The 23,974-nt window shown below is 38.6% G+C and overlaps 1 protein-coding gene and 1 long non-coding RNA gene across 6 annotated transcripts in view; one reads left to right on the top strand and one right to left on the bottom strand.

The window, feature by feature from the left end:
• Positions 1-23,974, bottom strand: part of LOC147843792 (uncharacterized) — a 1,319,745-nt gene that overhangs the window by 267,315 nt on the left and 1,028,456 nt on the right. The gene's annotated exons all lie outside the window — the stretch shown is intronic.
• On the top strand, positions 164-16,151 carry c1qbp (complement C1q binding protein). Of its 5 annotated transcripts, none has more exon segments than NM_001017858.2 (6): positions 164-485; positions 2,080-2,230; positions 6,589-6,676; positions 7,617-7,712; positions 8,870-8,995; positions 15,808-16,151. In NM_001017858.2, coding segments are annotated over 6 exon segments (813 nt in total). In that variant the 5' UTR covers positions 164-283; the 3' UTR covers positions 15,958-16,151.

The raw sequence follows: 23,974 nt of genomic DNA, 5'->3' as shown, positions 1-23,974 counted from the left end.
ACGTATTAAAATATATATACATACAGCGATGTTGTTGTATAATAGAAATATGATTGGACGTGTGTATTATTATTTTTATTCACAATTTATTTTTTGGCACAATTATATAACTTCCAATTTGAGTTTGACGCTTTTTATTTTACTTTTAACTCACTTCCGTTGTGGATAAGTTCCGGTTTAGAGTGCTGAGGTTACGGTGTCCTTCCCCACGTGTGTGTCAGTGACTGATCTCCTGCGTGAACATCACCTCCTCACACCCGCTCTCAGTGCAGCAAACCTCGCCATGCTGAAGTCAGTGACTCGCGCGCTGCAGCTCTCCGCCCGGCTGTCCAGCAGGAGCTCCGCCAACAGAACCGCTCCAATCAGCCGCTCATTCTGGAGCCTCAGGAGCCCGGGAGCGGCCGCTGCTTCCAGGCCGAAGATCCTCACCGCCGCCCGGGCTCTGCCCACACTGAGCTGCGGCTGCGGTGGTCTCCACACCGACGGTAAACCAGGCTCACATTCACATTGCCTAAATTGAAATGTGTTTTTTTGGTGAAGGAAACTTGCGGGTACCTAGAAATGTTTTGTTAAATGTGTTTTCTGAGTAAGAGTAACTTTTGAGTTGCTGTGCTAATTACTTAGAGGGAGAAAGGAGAGCAAGGTTATTACATGTACAGTTAATTAATACTAAAATAGTATGTCGTTACTGTAAAATAAATAACTATATATATATATATATATATATATATATATATATATATATATATATATATATATATATATATATAATATAAATAAATATATGTAATATGTAACGTTTTATTTACATGTTCTAAAGGTCCCATGTATTATAATAAAATTATTATTAATTTATTTTTATTTTTGCCTGATACACTTAATATCAATAATCTGAAGCTGAGTCATTTTAGTTAGTAGGTGGTCCAGAATAGAATATTCATTGTCATTTTACTTTGTGTGTGTGAATATATAATGTACACACACACGCGCACACAGCTCAGCATATACGAGTACACTCACTCTCTCATTTCTCTCAAATCTCATTTAAGTTGATGTTTTCTTTAGGATGCTTTACGATATTATTTACAATATATTTGTGAATATACATTAGATTAGTCAGTACTGCAGCCAAATCTGGAGCTAATTAACAAAATAACTTACAATAATTGGTCAAAAATTTGTAGCCAAAATTGATGTTATAGAAAAATATTAAATATGTTTGTAATTTTGTTTTGCAGTATTTTTGTATATATAGGTGTGTGTGTATGTGTGTGTATGTGTGTGTGTGTGTGTGTGTGTGTGTGTGTGTGTGTGTGTGTGTGTGTGTGTGTGTGTGTGTGTGTGTGTGTATATATATATATATATATATATATTTGTGCAATACTTTGTTTGTCATCAGAGCTTCTTCTTCAGTTTAAGTGTTTTCCAAACATGTGACCTTGAGATTAAATGAGTAATGTCAGGCAGGCTCGTGAACAGCATATGGACTGACCATTGTGATCTCATCCATTTACTGCTGTATACACTGCTTTATTTACTACTGTATAACAAAAGTCAGTGACTGTAACTTGAAATTGTGCGATTGATTTGCATCTTTTAATGGGAAGAGGTAGTTGCTGATTTAGCACTATTAATGTTGTTTAATGTTTGTTTTAAGTGTGTGGTATATGTATTGTAAAGTTAGTACGCTGCAGAACAAATTGCCCCAAAAGGGGACAATAAAGTTTACAGTAACAGTTCAGATTATTCCTTTTATATATATATATATATATATATATATATATATATATATATATATAAATAATGTTATTATTATTATATATTTTTTAAGTAAAATATATAAAAAACAGATCTTATTTCTGTCAGCCTGAGTTGTATTATCAAATTGGAAATAATGCTAATGCAACCATTTCTACATGAACAATTTGTGAACATATGTGACATGGCTAATTTTATTTTAATTGGTCAAAGTCTCGATCATACTCTCATAATGCTTGTATAGATCATGATGCATCTGCCTTGGTGGATGATCTACAGTACAATATATCTGGTGTTTTATGAAATCTCTTTATTGTTCAGGTGATAAAGCCTTCGCAGAGTTTCTGACTGAAGAAATCAAAGAAGAAAAGAAGATCCAGAAGAGCAAAAGTCTTCCTAAAATGTCTGGCGGATGGGAGCTGGAACTCAACGGCACTGAAGCAAAACTCATCCGCTCGCTCTCAGGAGAAAAGTATGGATCTATTTCTTTCAGATAATCAGATGTTAATTCAAGCAATATTTAAGAATGGTGCAATTTCACATCTTGAAGTCTGCATGAAGACAAAATGTATTTTTATTTTACTAGCCCGCATTGTTAGTCTTAAGGTGAACAATTCATTTGTAAATTTAATTCCTGCATAATAAAGCCCCGCCCCTACTCAATATTCTGTTTCAGGTGGAAACGCATCATTATACTGAAACAAAACTCTGCACCTACTCAATATTCAGTTTTAAATTAAAAAAATTTAATTAAACTGAAATAAGACCATGCCCCCTACTAAATATTCTGCTTTAGTTTAAAACACGTTATCATACAGAAATAAAACCCCGCCCCCTGCTTAATATTTTGTTTCAGTTTAAAATGCATCGTAGAGAAATAAAACCCCGCCCCCTACTCAATATTCTATTTGTTTAAAACACATCATCGTGCAGAAATAAAACCCCGCCCCCTGCTTAATATTCTGTTTCAGTTTAAAATGCATCGTAGAGAAATAAAACCCCGCCCCCTACTCAATATTCTATTTGTTTAAAACACATCATCGTGCAGAAATAAAACCCCGCCCCCTGCTTAATATTTTGTTTCAGTTTAAAATGCATCGTAGAGAAATAAAACCCCGCCCCCTACTCAATATTCTATTTGTTTAAAACACATCATCTTGCAGAAATAAAACCCCTCCCCCTACTCAATCTCATTAGCCGCGTTTCCACTATCGCGCCTAAAGCGAGCGAGCCAGGGCGAGCCAAGGCCAGTGGCGTTTCCACTGTCACTTCCGGGGCCTAATCGGGCCAAAGCGGGGCTTTCTCGGGGCCAACGGCCAGCCTTTTTCGGCCCGCCGAATACCTTGGGCCAAGGAGGGCCAGCCGGGGCTTCGGGGCGGAGTGAAAGGAGAGGCGGGCACAGTTTTCCGATCGCACTCGAGTACATGCGCCAAACACATAAATAAATAAGGGAAAGAAAACATCAGGAACAAACTATAGGCTGGGGTCTTTTTTGCATATGATCGCCCTTAAGTTTCTCTTTTAAATGTAAGGCTGTTGCATAAAATGATCTTTCTTTGCTGCATCTTTGATGTTTCAATAACGCATAATAATCTTTACACCATATTAAAGACACAGCAGACAGTAAAGGTTTTCGAGAGTTTTTGTCAAGTTTAATAGGTGTGTTTTTGCACGTTTAGATGCCTGTGTGTGAGACCGAGGAAAAGAGCGATCCCTTCACAGCTCTGTTGATGCCGCGAGCGGCTTTTTTCTTTTCTTTTTATTGTTTTAATTTATTTCGGAGATAATACACTATATGAATACAACAGTAGGACATTAAACTTTACAAATTTCATGTCCACTTTTGTAGGCTCAAAACAATAGTGTCATATCTAGATAAAATAGCCCTATATTGAAATAATTTAAAGAATTACAAATATTAGATAGGCCTATAATAAAATCACATTAAATAAATAAACCAATATAAAACTAACAAAAGCTATAGCTATAACAATTAGGTACTATATCAAACTGTTTCAAAATTATATTAAACTTTCATTTTTCAAAAGCCTCTTTGAAAAAAAGATTTTAGATATTTTCTAAAAAAAAAAAAAATAAATAAACACCGGAAAATGTTTTAAATATTATTTATAAATTATTTGGATACGATGATATTAATCAAATCATGCAAACAGAGCATTTTCGGGGTGAGTGAACGCAGAAACTAGGCGACCTTTTTTTCTGTCTGCAGCTGCGCAGCACTTTTTTAACGGGGAAAACTGCAAGTTCAAAATGTGTTCTGTGTCCTCAAACAAGTGTGTGTTTTTATATGACGTGGTAAAATTAAAAAAGGGAATTTTAAATACATAAAGAGCTTTATTAGTGCATGCATAGCTGCTGAGCGCAACGAAATATAGGCTATATTTTATTACGTGCTGCTCTTATGTGCTGAAACACTGAACACTTTCCTTTACTTAAGATATAAGCAACATCTTTAAATAAAGGGAATCACCTATTAAGTGTCATAAAGCCTATAGGGGGAAAAAATCCTGTTTCAGTTCTCTCCGGAGCATTTGGGATGAATGTTGGACAGATTCTGTCTAGAGGATGTTATAAAAAACATTTTATATCGAGTTATTAACGGAGAATTTTATAGGGTATATGTGGTGTTATACTATGGATGTATGCGCTCCCTGCGCTGGGTTCACTGGCAAGACCACTGGATTTCGATGCCAATTGTCGGTCGGCGAGTAAATGAATATGATGAATGAAAACACACAGGCATGTGCGTATAGACATGCGTTGTACTGCTGTACAGTAACGTGTCATTTGTTTGTTTTGGTTGTCCTAATTTTAATAGTTTCGTGATGATGTGATGGTGTGCTTTATCTGCATGATTCTCGCTGAAGTGGGCGGTTTGAGTGACCTTCGATTCGGGGGATGTTCTGGGGGCGGGGTTTGCGTGACGCGCTGCGAGCTACTAGCCCCACAGTGGAAACGCCACATGATTTCGGCCTCACTGCTCAACCTCCCGGGCGATTGGCCCGGCCTGGCCCGATATAAGCCCTGGCTCGCACTGGCCTGATAGTGGAAATGCGGCTATTCAGTTTAAAAAACATCATCATGCAGAAATAAAACCCCGCCCCCTACTCAATATTCTGTTTCGGTTTAAAACGCATCATCATACAGAAGAAGAACTCCAGGCCCCTACTCAATATTCTAGTTCAGTCTGAAACACATTATCATACTAAAGTGCTAATAGGACTTTTAATTTGTCAGTAACCTGGATTAATTGTTTCAGAACTGAATGCCAATGCAAAATCAGCGCGTTTAAGGTCTGTTATCTTTAAAAAATCAGCGATCTCCACTGGCTGAGTGATATCCGATATATAGACCTTTTTCTTGGAACGCAAAATTACCCATTATGCTTTGCGTGTATGCGCAAGGAGAATGCGAAGAACTTCCGGTCGGCAGCTGATGTGTGTAAACAGTCACATTTGGACACCTTTGAAATGATAGTTTTAATCTATTTTACTTGCTTTTATCCTCTTTGAACTACTTCTGTTGTCCATCAGCAGCATCTCCTGGACTGATCATTTAAAGAAATGTGATCTAATAGGATGGAAAACAGCTGCTGTGAGGCATTTTCCACTCATCAGACGGCATCTTCTGCCGTTTAAATGAAGCCTCGTCATCGCTAAAGTCAACATTTTATCTATATTTCAAATATATAACCAGCACAAACAAATGTAGTTCACCAAAATGTTGGCCACACACACGAAAATATAGGCTAGTGTCATTTTAAAATGACAGAAAAACACAAACCGTGGTTAAAAACAACACGCGAAATAAAACACAAACGGCTCGCGATTAGAATGAACAGCAAATCAGCAGCAGAGCATCAATAACAGACTTTTATTGGTCATTTTTGTAAATTGCACGACTTTCATACCTGTTAAGTTTCATGCCAGTACTCTGGTTTTTTCTCTCTCTCTCTTTCTCTGTGCTGAGCTAACAGCTGACAGGCCGGGAATGCACACACACTATTTCTGACGGCAAACACGTGAACTACAGTAGGAGAACGTTTTTCTCGTATTTCTGACGGGAACCACATTTGACAGATTACAACGGCTTTAACAGACACATTTCTAAGTTGTGTGTCACAAAAACGCTCTGTTATCCATTTAAAATGATATTGAAACCCATTTTCGGAGCGCAAATTACAAGTTGTAAACGCTGTAAACGGAAGTTTTTCGCATTCTACCGGAAGACGCTGGTGGCTATGGCGCCCTCCATGCAGCAGCCATGAAAAAGGTCTATAGTGGGCCTCAGATTGTACAAGAAGCACCGCATTAAATTACATTTCCCCCCGCCATGTCTTTAAAATATGAGCATTTATTTTACCCCAGTATATTCAAAGGAGCTTCTGCGGTGTCCTGCCAATTCTTTTCGTCTTGATTCACGCTTGAGCTACTAAATGAACGCCAAAGTCTGTTTAACTGATTGTATTTGAATTATATTACATCGATGCTGTATAAGGAACCGTATAAAATGGAAAAAAACTCACTATAACAGGTCACCGGAGGTTTATCAGTATGGGAACAGCACTAGCTCCGCATGTACCCCATTCTGTTTCAGTCACACTGAAAGCTCATCATACTGAAATAAATGTCTTCGGCAGCCTCCGTTTCATACAGACTTTAAAAGCTGACACTATATAACACGGACGCCTAATAAATTTTGTACAAATTATCATGGTAATAAATCAAGCAAATAAATGAAGCTTCATCTGCAGCACTTGTATGATCATTCCTACGCTTCCCTGTAATGTGTTGTGTTTGTGTTGGACAGGGTCACCATCACTTTTAATGTGAACAACAGCATCCCACCACAGCTGGAGGAAGAGCCCGAGCAGACACAGAAGAGTCAGGAGGAGGAGGTATCACTCATACACACGGTTTACACATTACATTACTGTAGACAAGAGATTTTATGAAGCGTAATGTTGCTATGTACACTCACCGGCCACTTTATTAGGTACACTTTACTAGTACCGGGTTGGACCCCCGTTTTGTCTTCAGAACTACTTTAATCCTTCGTGGCGTAGATTCAACAAGCTACTGGAAATATTCCTCAGAGGATTTGCTTCATATTTACATGATAGCATCACGCAGTTGATGCAGATTTGTCGGCTGCACATCCATAATGTGAATCTCCCGTTCCACCACATCTCAAAGGTGCTCTATTGGATTGAGCTCTGGTGACTGTGGAGGCCATTTGAGTACAGTGAACTCATTGTCATATTCAATAAACCAGTCTGAGATGATACGTTGAGATGATTGTTGTCCAGTTTTGATGAGCCTGTGTGAATACAGTTTCCTGTTCTTAGCTGACATTAGTGGCTCCCGGTGTGGTCTAATGAGTGCTTATTTGAGTTACTGTTGCCTTTCTATCAGCTGGAACCAGTCTGGCCATTCTCCTCTGACCTCTGGCATCAACAAGTCATTCGCGCCCACAGAACTGCCACTCACTGGATATTTCCTCTTTGTCAGACCATTCTCTGTAAACCCTAGAGATGGTTGTGCGTGAAAATCCCAGTAGATCAGCAGTTTCTGAAATACTCAGACCAGCCCGTCTTGCACCAATGCCACGTTCAAAGTCACTTAAATCTCTTTTCTTCCCCATTCTGATGCTAAGTTTGAACTGCAGCAGATCGTCTTGGCCATGCCTACATGCCGAAATGCATTGAGTTGCTGCCATGTGATTGGCTGATTAGAAATTTGCGTTAACGAGCAGTTGGACAGGTGTACCTAATAAAGTGGCCAGTGATTGTATATAGTTTTTGTCTTGATGTTTTTTTTTTCTGTTTTTTTGTTCAGCCTGACATTGTCTCGACACCCAACTTTGTGGTTGAAGTGACCAAATCAGGAGCAAAGAACTCGCTAGTGTTTGACTGCCACTTCCCTGAGGACGAGGTGACTTTATTTCTCTCATTGATCTATTTTAAAGCCCTTATTCTCTTCCAGAATGAACATTTCCTAATCATTTACTCAGCCCCTTTTCATCAAAGATGTTCATGTTGGAGGAATTCTAATAATAATTTGAAAATAATTTGTGTTGTTTATTTTATTTTTTATTTACATTGTGTTCTTGTGTTTATGTACTGTATAGCCCCTTTCACACATACAGACTTTTCCAGAAAATTACCGGCAATTTTCCGGAAAGGTTGTATGTGTGAACAGGCCCTTTTTGAAAATACCGGTAAATTCGTTCTGGCTATTTTCCGGAAAGAGAAGTTGTAACATTACCGGCAATTTGCCGGAATGCTGCGCTGTGTGAATGCAGAAGGAAGATTCCCGTAATAAGCGCGTGCACGTCTAGAACGTGCTGACGTGAGACGTCTGCTTTAGCCAATCACAACAGTCAGACGCATTCACGTCCGCACGGTTTATGAGAATAAAAGCCTTTGAATATTTTTCCAGACACATTTAGCTGCTAGAAGTTAGTCAGATCACGTTTATATGTTCATCTTAATGCTAACTGTGTAAAGAATTACCAATAAGATGCTTGTGATAAGCCGTTGTTTGTTTACCTTTAAGCTTTGCATGTGCCCGTGAAACAGCCCATGATCGCCAGCACACACACACATATCATGAACATCTCGACATGTGAAAGTGTTTCTCTATATGTTTTCATCGAAGTTGTTCACAATATTGATCATCCACAGAGTTTGTGATGTAGTCAAATGTTTACAAACACTAGCGCAGCCGTTTAGAGCTCATTTGTGGTGAATGATGTCAGAATTTACCGCTTTTTTGGAGTGGATGTGTGAATGCTCTTTTCTGGAAAAATTCCGTAACGTCCTCGCCTGTGTGAACAGCGCTTTTTAAATTTACCGGTAAAGTCGTTACGGAAGTTTTCCAGATATTTACCGATATCACTGTGTGAAAGAGGCTAATGTATTAGGGGTGTATCAGATCACATCCCACAATTCGGAACGCGCGTGACCCGCAGATTAATAACGAGAGAGTCTAATAATAATAAAGCAAAGACCAGTTTTCTCTTCTGTATCCTGTACTCCTTCTCACTGGATCACTGGATATCAAATCCAAAGCTGTTTGTGTCTGATCAGGTCGGTCATGGAGACGGCGAGGAGGAGAGCGACATCTTCACCATCCGGGAGGTCAGTTTCCAGCCAGAGGGAGAAGAGGACTGGAAGGAGACCAGTTACACACTCAACACAGACTCTCTGGACTGGGTACGACACTTTTAGATTGCATTTAGTTGACCTTAATCCACAATGCAGAAGTGTGATTGTTTTAGAACAGAGTGCCCAAACTATTATTATCATTTATTCTATCATTTTATAACAATTGATTATATAGTTTAATTAATATTATAATTTATTATGGGCGTCACGGTGGAGCAATGGGTAACACAATTGCCTCACAGCAAGGAGGTCACTGGTTCAAGTCCCGGCTAGGTCATTTGGCCTTTCCGTGTGGAGTTTGCATGTGCTTCCCATGTTGGTGTGGGTTTCCTCCGGACATGAGGTGCAGGTATATTGGGTAAACTAAATTGTCTGTAGTGTGTGGGTGTGGGTGTTTCCCATTGATGGGTTGCAGCAGGAAGGGCATCCGCTGCGTGAAACATAAGCTGGATAAGTTGGCGGTTCATTCTGCTGTGGCGACCCCTGATTAATAAAGGGACTAAGCTGAAAAGAAAATCAGTGAATGACGGATGAAATTCTTACAGTAAAAAACATGAACAAAAAGTACACCTTGCTTTGATTTATTTGCTGACGTCTTCTGCAATGTCCCTTATCCATCGAGTAATTTGTATTTTTTAAAAATTAATTTGATTCACAACATTTAATGGAAATATTTAATTTCAGTTCGCTTTTGTTGTAGATCAACAGTTAACAAAAACAAAGGTTATGTTAAATAAGAAAAGACAATCTCTGTTAGCCATCCCCCCCCAACATTTCCCTACATCCTCCCTCTCTTCTGAGGGGATGGAGGGCCAAATCAAGGGTTACCATGGGCCATCTTTAGTTTGGGCATCTCTGTTTTAGAACGGTCAAATGAGTTGCAAATGAGAGAAATGACTAGAAATGATAAACAGCAGAAATCGGTCAAGCTACTCGCTCACGTAATATAATAAGACAATATCAGTTTGCAACATCAAACAGCATAACGAGCGGCTTTTAATTGCTAAAAATCAATGGAAGTGAATGAGAGCAGAAGTCTCAAGACACAAAGATGCTGCTCGTACGTGAAGAATAAGTTCAATACACTTGAAGATGTAAAATAGAAGTAGTCCTGTACGTGTTGTTGTAAACTTCTAAGAGCCCACAAAAAACCAGGGAGAATCTTTTGGTTGTCTTCAAAGCAGAATCCTTTTTAATAAGAGGAACTCAGCGTGGCTGTGGCGTCATCGAAAGCAAACTCTAAACTCCACAGCAAACATAATACATTTATACAGTTTGATACATTTAGGTGGGGACAGTCAAACAAAGCATGCAAATGAAGGGTTGTGGTCAGCAGGGTAAACTGCTTTTTCAGGCCTGGTCTCCCGTTCTGGAGACAAAAACCGCCTGACCAGGTGATCGAAAAGAGAAAACAATAGACACAACCATGCTGTGAAACTGACAATTTGCATTACTTTGGAGACAGACAGGGTTCAGGAAAACCAAGACATTTTAAGGTCTGTCACACCCTGGAAACAACTTTTATAAATATAAATTATATAAATTTATATTCCCACTGTTCTGAAAAGGTCGTTTATTCGTAAAATCATTGAATAATCCTGTTTAGAATGTAACCGCCCTTGTCATTTATTAGGGATTTATAAAACATAAATGGCCCTCACTTTAAATTAGGTCACAAAACTGGATGAAGTTGAGTTAATAAAGCATTTATTAGCATGCAAAGTAATTATTAGTAGCTGCGTGAATAATAAAATATATAACTGTTAATTTGAATTGTTTATTAATCATTTACTAACTCGTCCTGAATCAAAAACTACTCTTAAATAATTGCTTTGCACTAACTGTACCGCGTACAATACTGCCATCACGTGGCGTTCACTTGTAATTGCATCATTCATTTACTAATTCTGAACCAAACCGTGAAGCCTGGTTTATACTTCTGCGTCAAATGACCGGCGTAACCCACAGTTACATGCAACGCGCGTAGCTGTGCTTTCATACTTCTGTGCGCTGTCTCTGTTGGTCTGCACCTCCAAAACGCTAGTTGGCAGTGAGGTGTTAATTTTCCTCTGTGTCGAGTTTCTTCGCTGGTGTTTTGTTTTTTCTGAATGTACAAGTGGCTCAAACTCGCTCATTTTGAGGCAGGAACCAGCGGACGTGCAAGAACTTTAACTATGAGGTAAACACAAAACAAAACTTTCCAGCCGGAGCTCCTTAACTGGACTCCACACTTGTAAACAATCGCTCGATTGGGCTCGCACAGCTCTTGGTCCCGCCCAGACTCGTCAGTTCTACCAAGCCGACCAATCACAGACCTTGTGCTACACGTCGTTGCACCGTGTAGTTAAATTTTTTGAGAGGTGCACGTCAGCCACGGCGTACGGCCTATGCGTCAACGCGTAGGCTGCGCCGTAGCATATGCATGCGCTTGACGCAGAAGTGTAAATCAGCCTTTACTCAGAAGCAGCTTTTTAAAAACTCCCTTGCGGGCCGGATGAAAGTGTTCAGCGGGCCGCATCTGTTTGCCCACCTCTGCCTTAAACAGTCACTAATGGCTTGTTTCCACTGACCGGTACGGTTTTGGTCGGTACGGGTCACCTTTATCAGGCTTGCGTTTCCACTATAAGGGTTACCCTTTTGGTGGGCGTGGTGTATGATAAAGTTTCAGTCACATCATTCTCGCTCGAGGAAATGTCTACAATAAAGCTGCACAGCTCGTTCACATATCATATTAAGCACTTCTCACAAAACAGATGCTTTACACTAGGGTTGTAACAATATACCGGTATGACGGTTTACCACGATTTGAACGTGCACGATTATCATACCATGAACAATTGCATATCAACGGTTTTAACCCTTAAAGACCGAGACAGCCGCCCGCGGCTAAAAATAAGTATTGCTCTTAAATGTTTAATAACTTTTGATCCGCTGATCCGATTCATACAATTCAAAGATTGGCATAAAGAAGAGAATCTCAGCTTTCCAGTGCTGTATCACTTAACATTCGACTTTCAGAGGCTACGGAATCAGTGCGGTTACGTCATCAAAATTTGACAACGCTGATTTGACAAAGAAACGCTCGTCACTGTGTCTTCGGACAAACCAGACATGATACATTGATGCATTGTCCCTCCTCCATGCCCAGATTGGTTCAAACTCGCTATATCACAACCAATAAGCATAGGTTTCGCTTTTGTTTGTGGACCAAGCTTTTTGAACAACACGGAATGAGAGATAGGCATACATTTATGCGCGGCTAAATAAAACGCCAAAAAAAAGTTTTGCATGAAATAATTCTCATACTAAGTACTTTTGCATGCACAGCAGCACAGAAACATGACAAAACAGTGACACAGCAAAGACGAACTGCTGCTCTTGCTGTTTTCAAAAGACACAAATGAAGGTGCAGCTATTTGTCTGCATTGCAGACAACCATATCCAAATCCATATCCACAGACAACCATATCCATGCTGGCACATAAAACCTAAGGATGTTCCAAATTGAATCTAGTTTCGTTATGTAACTATTTATAGTATAGTAAATATTTATATCTATTTTTTACTGAGGATTTGCACCATGTTTATTTGGACTTTGACACATTATTTTTTATTTTTTTATTTGTTCATTGTACAAGTGGACACATTCTCTCACCTCAGCGGTCAAGATTAAGTCCTGAAAATCTCAACATGCTTACATTTCTTCATCACAACCTAGACTGAAAAAAAACAACGCTTTAAATGCATGTTTACAGCCATAAACTTGGTATTGCACTTTTGGTCTCCCATTTATCGTGCTTATAAGGAAGGACAGTTTAAGTTTATTTTTGTCTAATCTTAAAAGACCTTGCTTGTTTATTCCTTCTAATTTAATTTATTAAAATGGGAGATTTTTCAGTTTATTTTTATAAAAGACTTCTATAGTTCTATTAAAATGGTTCTTTCAAAAGTTTGTTGAAATAAAACCTTTGTTCAGTCAGAAAACGTGTTCTTATTCTTTTCAGGGTCTTTGCTATGAGAATTACTATTTAATACCGTATACCGCGAAACCGTCAAACCGTGGTATTGTTTTAGACGATTATCATACCGTAAAAAATTCATACCGTTAACACCCTAGTTTACACACATAAATACTTCTGTATAAATGTTTATTACTAACTTTCTATGAACAGGAGTTGATTATAACTGCAGATCAATGACGATGCAAAATATCCTACTGTAATATCTGTAATTATATATATAAAAAAATGAACATATATGAACACATACAGACCCTTACAGTCTCCGATATGTTACCAACTACAGAAAAACTACACACATCATACATTTAGTTCTTAATTGGGTTCAAAACAACACAAAGTATAGCCCACAGTCAGTGAAAACCTCTCATCTGTGTCTGTAATCTTCAGCAGCACGTCATGTAGCCTCTGTTAGAGAGTCATTCCTTCATTCCCAGTTCATATTAGACCAAAAGGTGGTGATAATAATTAAAACAAGGCAGTTTGTTCACGTTTGCTGAAGAAATAACGTGCTCCTTTTATCCTGGCTTTTTTCCGCGCTTCACTCTCGCGTTTGTCCTTTTCTTTCTGAATGTGTCACTCTCGCGTTTGTCAGCTTCTCACGGGATCGGGTTTCCAAAGCACGTCAATAATCAAACGTACGTTATTATTATCAGCTCAAGAAGTTTGTTATTTCAGATATAACGTAAGACGGACGGCGAGCGCAAGGATGAAAAGCGAAACCACTCGTGCATCAGACTGGCTCGTAAAAAAAACTGCGAGGCACAGGGTAGATTCTGCTCTACTCCATGGCTGTGTGGCTGTTCATCAGGACGATGATATATGATTATATAATTCCGCTGTAATCACTTGCTGTGTATTTCAAACATGGCGGGTCCTTTGATTACATTCTGGCTTGTTGTAAGTGAATGACGTATCTCTTCTGTAAACCAATAGCGTTCAGCTGCGCGTCTAGCTCCGCCTTTTGGTACCATTTTCTTGTGTTTGGGACCAATGACTGTAAAAAATATGGACGACGCGACAGCCCCTTTTCCCATTGAACGCCTTGAGGGCAAAACGCCTGCTTGACGGGCACAAACTGTCGCAAAAGACTGCAGAAATTGGAGCCTTGACATGCGCAGAAGGACTGTCTGATGGAGCCAGAGGAGGAGCCGCGAAAATGAGCGGAGTCGAGTTTCCAATCAAACGCTTTATGTAAAATCAACTACGCCCCCCGAACTTCTCAGCATGCGTTTGCTGTCATATCAACACAAATGGATGTAATAACGTTAACAAATATGAGGGTTTTATATATTCAATCGTGCCAGCTTCGGGCCGCAGCGCATAACCTACTCGCGGCGTCGCGGGCTGATTCCGGCTCGCATGCGGCAGCGCCGGCTCGCTCGGCCGCCGCATCTGGCTCAATTGACTCGGGCTGGAATCGGGCTTTGAGTCCAGGCATTCGGAGTAGGTCCAGCAGAGGTAGTCAGTCTGAGCTCTGAGGGGTAAGTCTCCGGCAGGCGAGAATCTAGCCGGAACTGGCCCGAGTGTATTTTGCTATCTGGGTGGTTAGGCGTGTCTAAGCAAACTAATAAAGCCCGAAAAAAGCCCTGACCTTAGCGAATAAACAGTGTTCCACCAGGATCATGTATGTCAGAAACTGTAGTTTACTGCTGAACTCATTTTGTCATCGTAAAATAACACAGAAATCGAATAATAACACTTCAGTCTTCTGCCGAAGCTCAGACGCGCTGCTTTGAGAAACTGTCAATCACAGCTGTCAATCACGATGACACGCCCAGCATTAAATTACTGCTAAAAACAAACTGTTTACAAAAATGAAGATCTGCACCTATTTCAGCACAATAACCAGTGCCTTAATCGACCAGAACTATCTTTCGGGACATTTTATTGCAAGAGTAATAATTTTTTTTTTTTTGGGCTCAAGTCTCCTTCATTAACACGGAGGAGGCGGGCTTTATGACTTGTACTGCAGCCAGCCCCCAGGGGGCGATCTAACGGCCGAGACCTTCACTCAAACGCAGGCTTGCGGCACACTTGTTTGGGACCCTTTCGAAAGGGTGATGAAAAAGGTGTACGGTACAGTTTGGTTCGGTACGCTTTTTGACAGTGGAAACGGCCATAAAAGCGTACCGTACTGTACCACTCAGTGGAAACGGGCCATAAATGCACTACAGAACTTTACGTTTACACACAAATCACACGTAAATTCATCAGCGTTCCACAGCGTAACACTCACTACTCTTGAGTCCTTTTAAAAGGGCCATTTTTTACTCGTACTTAAGTAATATTACAGTAGATACTTTAACTCGCACTGCATTTTTGGGACAGTATTGATACTTTTACTTGAGTATTATTTTTTTTTGACAGCACTCTTTCCACCATCGCTGGCTGTTACAGTCCTTAACTTGAATACGACTCATGACCCAAAGACAACGTAACATAAACAACGACCAAAGTGCTCCAGCTAAATTATTCATTAGCATAACATAACCAGCAACACAATCCAAATTGACAAGAGATGGGCAGCCCAACAACATAATAAATAACAACCAAACAAACCTAAAGCCGGTTGAAGCTCCCCACTCCAAACAAACATCAAAAGGAAAGCATAAAGGAGAACACAACAATAAAGCCGTCAGAAACTGGTGGCGTGGAGGATTAAGTAATGATTAAAGGGCAGGAGTGAACGCCACACGCAACAGTGAACCATACATTGTAGATCCTGCGATGTGACTATTGTAGATGTGCACGTTACGATACGGATGCTGAAACGATATATTGTGCAGCCCTAGTGTGTAGTTATTATAAAGTGTTTATGACCTTTGTGACCCCCTTTAGGCCCTGTATGACCATCTGATGGACTTTCTGGCGGACCGCGGTGTCGACAACACGTTTGCAGATGAGCTGATGGAGCTGAGCACGGCGCTGGAGCATCAGGAGTACATCAAGTTCCTGGAGGATCTCGGCACTTTCGTCAAATGCAAATAATCTCTTTATATTGGTGTCGTCTGATGTTGAGAGCGAATGAAGGCTGAATAGTTTTGTATTTAATTTTATATCATGGTTTTGCGAGTTCTATGTACATGTGCACAGCGGTTACAGCTCCGATGGGTTTACAGGTCTTGCCAAGCCGAGAATGTGAACTGAATTATCATGAGGATTAAAACTGAGAGGAAATGTTGACGTTTGTCTGGCTTTTCTTTTAGTTCTGATGATGGTTTGGTAGAAAAAAAGGCAAAAAAAAAAAAAAAAGTCATTTCTAAAATAAGCATCGATCAATGTGTGTATCTGCAATAATCACAGGACTAGATTATTAAAGATGCAAACGTATTCATTCATTAAGTTTTTTTTCTGATTAGTCCCTTATTTATCAAGGGTCTCCACAGCGGAATGAACCACCAACTATTCCTGCTTATGTTTTTCGCAGCGGATGCGATTCCAGCTGCAACCTAGTACTGGGAAACACTCATTTACACACATAGGCTGTTTCTCAATATGCGTTCTTCAGCGGTCTTGCGTCCTCGTGTAACGTCATCATCAGCTGCCCAAGTTCAGTTCCAATATATGGCGCTCCTCCAAGCTCTTTAACCTGACGCTGCAACGTGCACTCGTCTCACCGAACGTCTCACTGAACGTCTCACTGACGTCTTAAAAAATATTTTTTTTGCTATTAAATCCATGCAATTTAAGACGCAGACGTGACGTTGACGTGACGTTGACGTCACGTAGACGTCACGTAAATCACGTGTGGCAGTGAAGTGTCAAGCCAGACGTTACGCGTGATTCACGTGTAGCAGTGAAGTTATTTATTTATTTTTTTGCTATCACGTATCATAACACGCTGCTCACACGGCTCAGTGCAGTGTGTGAGGCAGTGCACAATTTCTTGCCCTTCATACATTCCTCTCAATGGACGTGACATCAACGTCTGACTTGTTACATGACGTCTGCATCTACCTTTTTTTTTAATATATATATTTTTCAGCAGTTTTTAGTGCGTCTGTCTGCTTTTTGCCGGCTAACTTATACAATATACAATAATTATGTGCAAATTAAATATAAATATGCTAATATATAATGATATTTGTTTTCAAGATAGCATTAAAACGTATAAAAAATGTATAACAAAAATAACAAATGTCTCCGGAGATAAAGTTTAGGTTGTTTATTAATATATTCATGTCGTTAAGTTTTGTAAAATCCTTTTTTAATTTGTTTTACATTTGAGTCTTATTGTGTTTTAATTTTTTACATGTTCAATGTAGCCTACCGCATTTCAGTGATGACCAACTCATCGATCACTATCGCCTGTTAGATCTGATACTTTTGCTGTAAAATATTAGAAAAATAGAAAATTACATTAACCATTATTGTGTTGTTTTTAAAGCACCTTTCTTTTTTATTTTACGTTTAAAACATATTATTAGGATTCTTTGACAAATAAAAAAAACATAACCTACTTTATTTTTCATTTGTTTCCTTTCTTTTTTGAAAGAAAATGTATATTTTTGTTCAGCAATAATGTTACATTGATAGTATTTATATTTTGAATAATAATTTGCCAGGATTCAATCAATCAATCCTGTAAAAATATCATAGAAAAACATTTAACAGCACAACTTTGACAATACACTGAAGGATCATGCGACATAGTGTCAAAAAATTTAACTTTGCATCACATAAATAAATAAGTATATTAAAATAGAAAAGCATTATTTTAAATTGTAATATTATTTCCTAATATTACCCAAACCCCGAACCATTCATAATAATAACCAAAACAGTGATGTTTAATCCTAAAACGTTGAATAGCCTAATGTTATTTGAAATAATTAAAAATAATAAAAATTTGCTTTAAATGTTACATCTAAACTAAAAACTAAAATCGCCAGTAGGTGGCAGAATGTCACTATTACAGTTTTTCCCAATTGTTTACACACAATTACTTGTACTTCAGAAACAATGACTACAACATGTAACTGATGCACCAACCCCCTGAACCAATGCAGCTTAACTACAAGCACAATTTCTGCTTTACACTCAAATTGCGCGTTTAAAACACTTTTTTCAAAACATTACACACAATTCTCTGCATTTTGCATGCAGAAAATCTCTTGTTTTAACAAGGAACACACTGTCATTCACAATTGTAAAGTCAGTTGTCCTACTTTGCATACTAACTCATCACATGAGTAAACACCTGTCACACAGAATTGCAATTTAGGAATCAGAGCTCATCTGGTTCATAACTGGTACACTGTCCACCCATGTTTTTTAGTTGTTTATCTCCTTCCATATTCTCCATTCCTTAATCATATTGACGATTTTTTTTCCTGCTTGGGGATGGAAAGTGTATGCCGAAATCCACACTTTATTTTTCGTTTTTTACTAACAGTATTCTGTAAATCCTTCTGTTAATGGCAAATGAAGACCACATTATGTGCACCTTTGTGTTGGTTGGGATGAACACTCTGTAAACTGAAAATACTGTAAAATATATTTGGTATTTGTTTGTTTTGTATAAAAACAATATTCTGAAGTATTTTACAATGCATTTCTGTAGGCCTATGTACTGTCTGTAGTAACTGTAACACTAAACGAAAAAGGCTGACAGTAAGTCATTATGATGAATGGAGAAGAAGTGGTCATTGTGTTTTACATTCAGCACATCAGTGTTCAACTGATCTTATAAATGTTGATGTGATGGTTTGTGTGCGTCATTTGAAAACAAAATACCATGTTGAGAAGAAATCACATTGTGTTAATTGTGTTTCATTTTGCAGGAGAATTAAAGGGTTTCACCCTAGAGTTCTGACAATATGAGGCATGCTTTCAGAAAATGTGTGTAAACAATTGGGAAAACTGTAAATTGTGTGGATTTCAGTCATACACACTTTCTATCCCCAAGCAGAAAAAAAATCCTCAATATGATTAAGGAATGGAGAATATGGAAGGAGATAAACAACTAAAAAACATGTGTGGGCAGTGAACCAGTTATAAACCACTCTGAGCTCTGATTCCTAAATTGCAATTCTGTGTGACAGGTGTTTACTCATGTGATGAGTTAGTATGCAAAGTAGGAAAACTGACTTTACAATTCTGAATGACAGTGTGTTCCTTGTAAAAACAAGAGCTTTTCTGCATGAAAATTGAGCAAAATGCAGAGAATTGTGTGTTGTGTTTTGAAAAAAGTGTGTTTTTAACCTGCAATTTGAGAGTAAAGCAGGAATTGTGCTTGTAGTTTAGCAGAATTGGTTCAGGGGGTTGGTACATCAGTCACATGTTGTAGTCATTGTGTCTGAAATACAAGTAATTGTGTGTAAAAAAACTGTATGTGAGTCATTGTTCATTTACAGTTTTTTTTTTTTGATTGCTCAAGCACAATTTTGAAATGAAGGCTCATTTTGTCAAAACACTACACACAATTTCCACACACACACACACAAACAGCAGAACACATCAGAACTTTTGCAAAATGAAACACTTCATCCAAAACTTTACAACACTATAACAAAGCACAATTTTAACACCGTACAGAACACACACGCCTCATTCAAGATGAATCTGTTTGCTTCATTTACACACTGCTGATCTCAATCTTAAACACTCGTATAATTTCTAATTGACTAATACTTATATAATCTGGGTTTGATTTGTTTCAGAGGTATTGCTACAAAGTACATGAACATACTGTATTCACCAAACAGTGATAGACTGATAGCTAAATATTGCCCTATCCTAATAAAAACCATACAACAAATGTAAAGTGTTTTATTCAGCTTTCTGGTGATGTGTACATTTCAATATATATAAAAAAATCCCATCCCCTGTCTCCCGTTTACCAATCTTCCTCCCCTCCATGCTTCCTCTTCCATACTGCAACATTGCCTTCAATATTTATTGAAGATTATTTATTTATAGCTCCTGTTTAACATATTTATTGAAGACTTATATTTAACATATGTATTGTAGATAAATATAATAGTTTATACCTAATACCCAGTTACAGTTTTTCATTATTGCTAACACACTAAAATTAAACTTTTCCTACAATTAGCAAAACCGTACACTAATAGAGCAAAACACAAGGCTAGATCTGCACAACTGTAAGCACATTGTCAGCTTCACACTTTTTACAAAACATTACACACAGTCATTTGCAAATCACTAAACACACTAAGATGCTTTTGACAAAGAAATTTTTTCATAATGGAATTTCCTTGCAATTTCAAAGCAAAGGCCTTCAAATGAGCACACACATGAACTATAGGTCAAACACAGCCATCAGGTGTGCACACACACTGCTGCAAACTGTAGACACACACACCAATCAGCTGTAACCACAATAAAAGAAGCAATATAGGAATAACCATATATGGCATACCAAAATGTTTATCATTTGTATAAATATTACCGTTTGGAATAAATAGCTATAAATAAGAAAGTTAAAAAGCACTTAATTGCAAATGAAACATAACTGTGGTTAAGTGAAAACACTGATAGAGAATGAATAGGTATAATAAAGCAGAAATAAGAGCAATGTGCTGCAAACCCTTGAAGCAGACGCAGACGTGACGCAGACGTCACGTTAAAGCAGCGGAACAGTAATGTGGCAGACGCAGACGACACGTTCGGCAGACGCAGACGTCACGTTCGGCAGACGCAGACGTCACGTTCAGTGAGACGAGTGCACGTTGCAGCGTCAAGTTATTGACCCATTCCGTACGCCATACCAATACTCAAGACCGCAAGTACGGAGGACGCGTGAAACTTCCCGGATGTGATCTTGATATCGAGGACGCACTGATGCAGACTTGAGCACCAAACTCTCTCTGGAAGTCCCAGAAGTCATTGCGACTGGAGGTGGGAAGCGCAGCATTTTATTTAGATTTATTATTAAAGTTCAGAGATTTAACTTATTTACTTCAGGAGTTTCCCTAAATGAAATGATTAAACATTACCATGGACATCTTAATAAAGGTATAAACACATTAAAGGTGTTTGTTTGCTGAAATTCGTATTGGAATCGGTTTTATTCATATTGTGCAACAAAGATTTATAATGTTTTTGTGCAAAGTTTTATATTTTTAAAGGGGAAAAACTATAAATCGCTGTATGAAGGCTGTAATGTTTAAATAATTTACCATTTACAAAACGTGAAGGTCATGTGACCATCAGGAAGAACGCAGCATCTCATTTCTCAAAGGACGCATTCTCTGCCCTCGTGGTCTCTTGAGTTAGTTCTTACCGAGGACACCTGGCAAGACCGATCTCCACAAGAACACAAGTCCGTTCTCTGCGTTCTTGGAATTGAGAAACAGCCATACACTATGGCCAGTTTAGCTTACCCAATTCACCTCAAGCGCATGTGTTTGCAAATTGGAGCACGTGGAGTGCAGGAATTCCAACTGACGAGGAGTGCGTTTCTGAAAACCATCGTTAGCCAACTAAGTTCCATCGTTAAAAACATAATTATTGATTTGACATTTCCCCAAATCCATCGTTCCAACAAACATTCGCTAACTGCGTCACAAACTTGAGCACTTGCAAACTACTTCTCTGGAGCTGTAGTTAGAAACATAGTTCCTGGCTGTGTTCTATTCCCACTTATCCCCCTATACCCTATTCATTTAGAACATTCTAGTATTTAAACTTGGAATGATTGAAGCATTAAGGTCATCTCTCTTAGGTGTAATTTGCTTTCAAAGTATTTTTACACTTCAGTTTTAGCGATCTTCATGTTTACAATTGCGCTTCCTTCGCAGTGCACTTTGAGAACATTGGTATTGGCGGAATTTTATTTATTTTTTTGTCACCAAAGCTAGTTTATTTTTGACAGTCACTGCTCTAAAGCTTGTGAAAACAACAACAAAAACATAGCATACGTTAATGCTTTTATTTCATAGTGGATTATTTATTAAGAAATGTAGCCTATATACAGGACATGGGCCTGCTGGTCAGAACATTTCTGCAGTGGTTTGCATTAGTCAAATTGTAAAAGTAGACTTTTCAAAAAAATAAAATAAACAATATCCTACACAATAATATCCATCCTCAATCATTATTATTATTATTATTAATAATATTATTGTTAAAGTAGGATTTTTTTTCATTTCCTAATAAATATTAAATTTAATTTCTTAATAAATGCCATAAGATTAGAATACGTGTTCGCTTCTGTAAGTGATTTTATGTTTAAGAAATGAAGATAATGTATTGTATTTAAAAATATTTGTAAAGGAAACATTGGACCTAATCAAGCTCTTACTATACTAGGCTTTCAAGAAACATCCTTGCAGGTGTGTTGAGGCAAGTTGGAGCTAAAATCTGCAGGACACCGTCCCTCCAGGACCGAGATTGGACACCCCTGCACAAGAGGTTTGACAACGTTAATGAAAGAAGTTATGTTATATATTTTTGTGTAAGCGGTATTTTTCACACTGAAACACTCCACCATGATGTCACTTCGGGCAGTCCTAGAAAACTACAGACAACGTCAACACTTCATTTACAAAAGTTTTTCTCTCATATCCCTTAAAAACAAGGCAAATAATCCAATTAAACCAATTTCACCCCAAAATAAAAGCTGCATTGTTTTACAGCATAGGTCTCAAACTTGATTCCTGAAGTGCTGCAGCTCTGCTCAAACTTTAATCAAACACAGCTGATTCAACTAATCAAGGTGATCAAGTCTCTTTTGAACACTCCATTATTTGGATAAGCCGTGTTTTGATTAGGGTTGGAGCAAAGCTGCAGAAATCCAGTTTGAGACCATGGACTTACAAGGAATCTTTTTAAAGGTGCTGTATTTAAGTTTTTGACTCTTCTAAAGCATAAAAACACCATAATATGTTTTCAGATATTTCATAAACATGCTCAGTGAACATTCTTGTTTATCTGAAAAACAATGCTGGAGTCAGATATTCTGCTTTGAGCAGGGGCGGACTGGGACAAAAATTCAGCCCTGGCACTGTTACCACACCAGCCCACATTACCACACCGACACAGCCCCACCCACATTCACTATTTATTTTGGTGTAAAGATGGTGAAATAATATGACATTATTGCCAGATTTTGAATATGTCCGGGTAACCTTGGATTGGGTCGGCCCATCTTGAAACCAGGCGGCAGTTGCCGATTGGGCCAAATGTTTAACATTTATTATTATTGTTATTTTTTTATCATCATCATAATATCACATCTAGCAAGAGATAAAAGCTGTCTGCACTTAAAAACAATACATATAAAAAAATAAAACTGACCGGCCCACATTTAAAAATTGGTCCGGCCCTTCTGGCATTTGCCAGAATTGCCAGATGGCCAGTCCGCCCCTGGCTTTGAGAATGTGCATTACTTGACAGAAAGTCAGCCTTTGTTTTGGCTCCGCCCACTGCCAGCTTAGCCAATTATATTTCAGCACCCGGGTTGCCTTGGTGGAAAACAGCTTTTTCATTCACTCAGTCAGAAAGGCTCTCAAAGCATGCAACCGTGAGCGAAATGCGACCTCTGGTGGACAGTAGCAGACTCTGATATGAGACGCAGATTCAGAGTTTCACATGAGGTGGTTATTAATTAGCACCAGACGAAACATGACAGAAATGTAAACACAGACATTCAGAAGCACAGGATAGTGCACTCACACAGCGAGTGATAAGGTTTATAATCTAAAGAATACATATTAAACGATACTGAATCACCGATATGTGTTGTCACAGATCTAAAGCTCAATTTCAGATGGTTTATTTTATTTTCCAGATCTGAGGTGAACTATCTGCTGCTGCAACAAATGTGATGTAGAATGGCATTCAAACTCATTGTTAGCATTTCCTTTGAAATATCTTTAGTGGGGGTGAGGCAGTGGCGCAGTAGGTAGTGCTGTCGCCTCACAGCAAGAAGGTCGCTGGGTCGCAGGTTCAAGCCTCGGCTCAGTTGGCGTTTCTGTGTGGAGTTTGCATGTTCTCCCTGCGTATGCACGTTTCCTCTGGTTTCCCCCACAGTCCAAAC

The sequence above is a fragment of the Danio rerio genome, chromosome 5 (genome assembly GCF_052040795.2).
Source record: "Danio rerio strain M-AB ecotype USA chromosome 5, GRCz13ab, whole genome shotgun sequence".
Lineage (NCBI taxonomy): Eukaryota > Metazoa > Chordata > Actinopteri > Cypriniformes > Danionidae > Danio > Danio rerio.
The sequence above is the reverse complement of the archived record's forward strand: the minus strand, read 5'-3'. Positions and strand labels throughout refer to the sequence as shown.